This window comes from Pundamilia nyererei, unplaced genomic scaffold (genome assembly GCF_000239375.1).
Source record: "Pundamilia nyererei isolate P.nyererei 1_Seehausen unplaced genomic scaffold, PunNye1.0 scaffold00089, whole genome shotgun sequence".
NCBI lineage: Eukaryota > Metazoa > Chordata > Actinopteri > Cichliformes > Cichlidae > Pundamilia > Pundamilia nyererei.
Window position 1 is genome coordinate 1,864,473 of NW_005187490.1, and position 4,409 is coordinate 1,868,881.

Below are 4,409 nucleotides of genomic sequence, written 5' to 3' on the forward strand. Positions count from 1 at the left end.
CTTTTGTGCATACTAACATAAAGCATCTTTGAGTTCTGGACTAAAGAAGTGACATAATATATAAAGAAAACATTTAAAACATTTAAAAGCATAAAAATATTTGAGGATCAAACAGAAATGAACAGCATTACCATTAGCTGTTACAAGGAGGCAGAGTTTAACTTGGGTTAAGCCACAACTACAAAACACAGCAGCATGCCTTTACAAAATACTGTTCAGTAAGATAACCAGCAACCCAGCAAAGAGTCATTATGCTATAAATGCAGTTGGGCTGTGTGTGATGTCATTGACATGTTGCTGATGTGTACCTGCAGCTCGACTCCATAGCCAGTGTACACAGTCACAGTGTAGGTACAGCGTAGGAAGGTACCGTCTGGAAGAGGAGGGTCATCAGAGGAGTCAATGTATCCTTCTGGATCAGTAAAAATCACCATGCAGCTGGATGCAGCTGGAGGGAAAACACAGGAATTTATATTGCATTGGCCTTTATTTATTTTTTGTTCTATCCTGCCCTGCAATTCATTTACTGTGAGCCTGACTGGAAAGTCACTGGAAGCCCTACTGCATATAATTAAAGATGGAAGTTACAAGGATCTAAACTGCTACACTGAAGAAAAAGTGGGCAGTGAAGACTCTTAAGCTGTGACTTGATATAAATAATCATGTTCTCTATTCCTCTAAAGATTTTTAAAGGCCTGTGGTGTTACTGATTAAATATCCTGGTTTAAAAGGCATAATGTGACTAATTAACTGATTAACTACAATTTTGTTATTTTGCAGAATAATATTTACAGAAAAACATCGACAGTTATTAAAATACCAACAATATAAATTGTATGAAGCTGAATTAACATCAAAATAAAAGCTTATAATAATCTTTGTACATTCACTTTAGAAACAAGCGCATATGCGCAGAAATCTCAGTTGAGTTTATCAGTACCCTGCTACTTGTTAGCAGGGTACGGAAGCTGATTGGAATACAAATGGTGATTTTTTTTCACAAACTAATTTTTTAAATTTCACAGGTGAATTAATTCTGATCTGATGACAGGCCCAATTCAGAAGTTGTTATATTTCATCGCATGAAAAATATGAATGGTTATGAAAAGGTAGTTTTAGCAAAACATTCTTGAGGTATTAAAATACAATTTCTTTATTTAAAATTTTGATATGGCAGCTATAATTAAAAGAAATGAAACTGGTTAAACCAACAATATGTGAGGTAGAAGTTTTTTGCAGAGTTGAGATGAACAGTAGCTGCTGACAGACTAAAGCGTGTTGTTCCTAGAGTATTTAAAAGTAGAATGGGAGACAGAGCCTTCAGCTTCAAGCCCCTCTTCTGTATAACCAGCTTCTAATTTGGATTCGCCAGACAGATACTGTCTCTACTTTAAAGTTTAGGCTTAAAACTTTCCTTCTTGCTAAAGCATATAGTTAGTGCTGGATCAGGTGAGCTTGAAGTTATTGATTTTGAAGCAGGAGCTTCATTCCTGGTCAGCACACTCTTAGTGTGTGGCAATTTAAAACTCATTTCACTCTCTACATTGACATTGGTATTCCAGCAGTTTCCAGTTCATGGCAGGCTTGAGCCTTGGTGGTTCCTGGGTTGTTCCTTAATATCCTAACCAGTTTCTTCCAGACCTTGGCAAAAAGGGTAATAGTCCTGGCTTTGTCAAGGTGAAATACATTGTAGACCCCAACTCAATGATTTAAGTCAATGTATTTATATATTTGAACCTGTATGTATAAACTTTTGACCCTGTGTAGATTAGAGAAAATAAAAACTAAATTCAAACTTGTGTAGCGAAATCTTGTTTTTTAAGTAATTTAATGTGTATGTTGAACAATTATTCTGGTGTAGAGAAAGAATCTTTCAAACAACTTATTAAATGCCCCAAATTATCATGATATTCATGATATGATTAGTAGATATAAACCTCTGACCATTGCTGTATGCTGCTTTTTGAGCTAATACTAGGCTGGATTAGTCCAAAGTAGAGAACCACGAAAAGATACTTCCTGGGGGAACATAAAAAAAAAAGAAATTTTACATGAAAACATTTGATTGCTATTTGTTTGACTTAATTATGGCAGCATACTAACGCCTTTGATAAAGTTGTCATGTACACTGTGTTGCAGGCAGAGGTAGGACCCAAATGCAGGACTCAGACATGAAACGGATAAACTAAGGTAGGCAGCTTTATTAGCTGTAACAAAAATACGCAAAAAAACAAGAATGCAGAATCTAGAAACTGGGAACTGGTAACTAAGTTACAAACAACTAGGAATTAACCAGGAAGTTATAGGAAATTAGGGAAACATGGCACACAAGGAAATACTCATCAAATCGGAACAACATGACAACGAGCAGCGAAAGACTGAGTACTTAAATACACACACAGGATAACAAGAGGATGGGCAACAGTTGGGAACACAGGAGGAACAGATCAGACAGGAGAAGCAAAACTGAACACAGAATGAAAGAATGTCAAAATTAAACAGGAAGTACGAAAACCAAGGAGACCAAGACTAAGACACATGGGCTTGATACTGAGACTGGGAAGAAGCAGACATGGGAACATAACTGACTGGGGAGACAAAAAGGGAACACTGAACACGGAGACAAGAGTTAAACAAATATGAAGACAAGGCTGAAAAACATGGAATGTGGAACATAGGGGAGGGGAGCTTAGTACTGACTTTTAAAGCTTTGAATCATGACGCTCCTGCCTATATTTCTGATCTCTTAGAACGTCACACTCCCTCTTGCAGCCTGAGATCATCTAATCAAAGGCTGTTGGTAGCTCCCCGAACACGTTTTAAAACCAGAGGTGATAGATCTTTTAGAGAGGTGGCCCACAGGTAGTGGGATTCTCTCCCTCCATCTCTACATTGCCTGGATTTTATTTATTCATTTAAACATCATCTTAAGACTCATTTATTTAGACTAGCTTTTAATTAGATTTGTGCTGTATGTTTGATTGTACTGTTTTATGTTTATCTGTTTTATATTATTGTGAAGCACTTTATGGTTTTTATCATGTGAAGAGTGCTATATAAATCAAGTAAAGTAAAGTAAGGGAGGCATGGAAACAGAACTGAAAGACAAGAAATTATATAACACAAAGCAGAAAACAACGAAAAGAATCAGAACAAATAGTGAATTATATAGTGCTTTTCTACTCTATCTGAGCACTCTAAGTGCTTTAGACAACTTGCCTAATTCACCCATTTGCACAAGCACTTTATTTCTGTGCTCTTTCTCTCTAACATTCACACGCAACATGGGGTTATTATCTTGTCCAAAGGGTACTTGGCATGCAGACTGAAGCAGAAGGGGATTGAATAACCAACCTTCCAATTATTTTGTGACCTGTTTTCCCAGCTGAGCCACAGCCACCCCAATCTTACAGCACCTGGTATTCCCAGGCGATCTCCCATCCAAGTACTATCCATGCCCGATTTTGCTTAGCTTTCAAGATCAGACGAGATCGGACATGCTCAGAGTGGTATGGCCGTAAGCTGTGTCTAATAAACACTAAATCTTAGAATATTACTTAAACCAGAATCAAAATGTACAAATAAACACTGGGTTACAGACCCAGGACCATGACAAAAAGTACTTTTCCTGTAACTGATTTGCTCATGCATTAGAGGTGCTTTGGAATTTCCAAGTTGTAACTATTTTTAAATACCTGCTGAAGTTGATTCTATCTCTGCGTCAAGGTCTGGCCTCATGCTCACAGTGGTGATCTCAGCCTCCTGCTCAGGGGTGTGCCTCTCTGTGTGAGGCATCCGAGAATGTGCGTCTGTAGGAAGTGGCTGAGTTGGACTGCTGCCTTGCCCTGATGCTGCAGTTGATGCGGGGGACTTTACCCGCCTCGGTAATCCTCTGCTTTGATGCTCCGGGGTATGATTGATGGAAAGTCCTCTGCCCAAAAGAGGGAGCAGGTTCTGTGGCAGAGCAGAAGGGAGGATGCCCCCTTTCTGGGAAACCAGTTGTCCTTTTTGAGCCAGCACTGATTGTTGCAAACCACCAGTCACGGCACTAGAGTTTTTTTCTTTGGGGCTGCCTTGCTTTGTGCTCCTTGATGGCAATACTGGAGACCTGGCAGACGGCATTATTGTGGAGACTTCTTTATCTGAAAAGCATGGAAAATAAGGGATTAATCATTTGAACTGGCAAAGCAGTTGAGAAAAATTTTTTATAAAGTGTTGGGAGTATGGTTCTTGGCGGTTCTGTCACTGTTCTGCTGGTCTTATCAGGAGTGGAGTTATCTGGTCGGCACAGCTAGTCCCAGTTAAGCTGTTGCATTCACAACATAATGAGCATGCACACATACACACATGTACACTCTCTCTCTCTCTCTCTCTCTCTCTCTCTCTCTCTCTCTCTCTCTCTCTCTCTC

General features: G+C 39.0%; 1 protein-coding gene across 4 annotated transcripts in view; it reads right to left on the bottom strand.

Moving 5' to 3' along the window:
• Positions 1-4,409, bottom strand: part of sez6l (seizure related 6 homolog (mouse)-like) — a 104,365-nt gene that overhangs the window by 54,483 nt on the left and 45,473 nt on the right. For all 4 annotated transcript variants that reach the window (XM_005739126.2, XM_005739124.2, XM_005739125.1 and 1 more), the window contains exons 2-3: positions 3,696-4,142; positions 309-448 (exon numbers count right to left, since the gene is read on the bottom strand). In XM_005739126.2, coding sequence (XP_005739183.1) covers positions 309-448; positions 3,696-4,142 — 587 coding nt within the window. The remainder of the gene's footprint in view (positions 1-308; positions 449-3,695; positions 4,143-4,409) is intronic.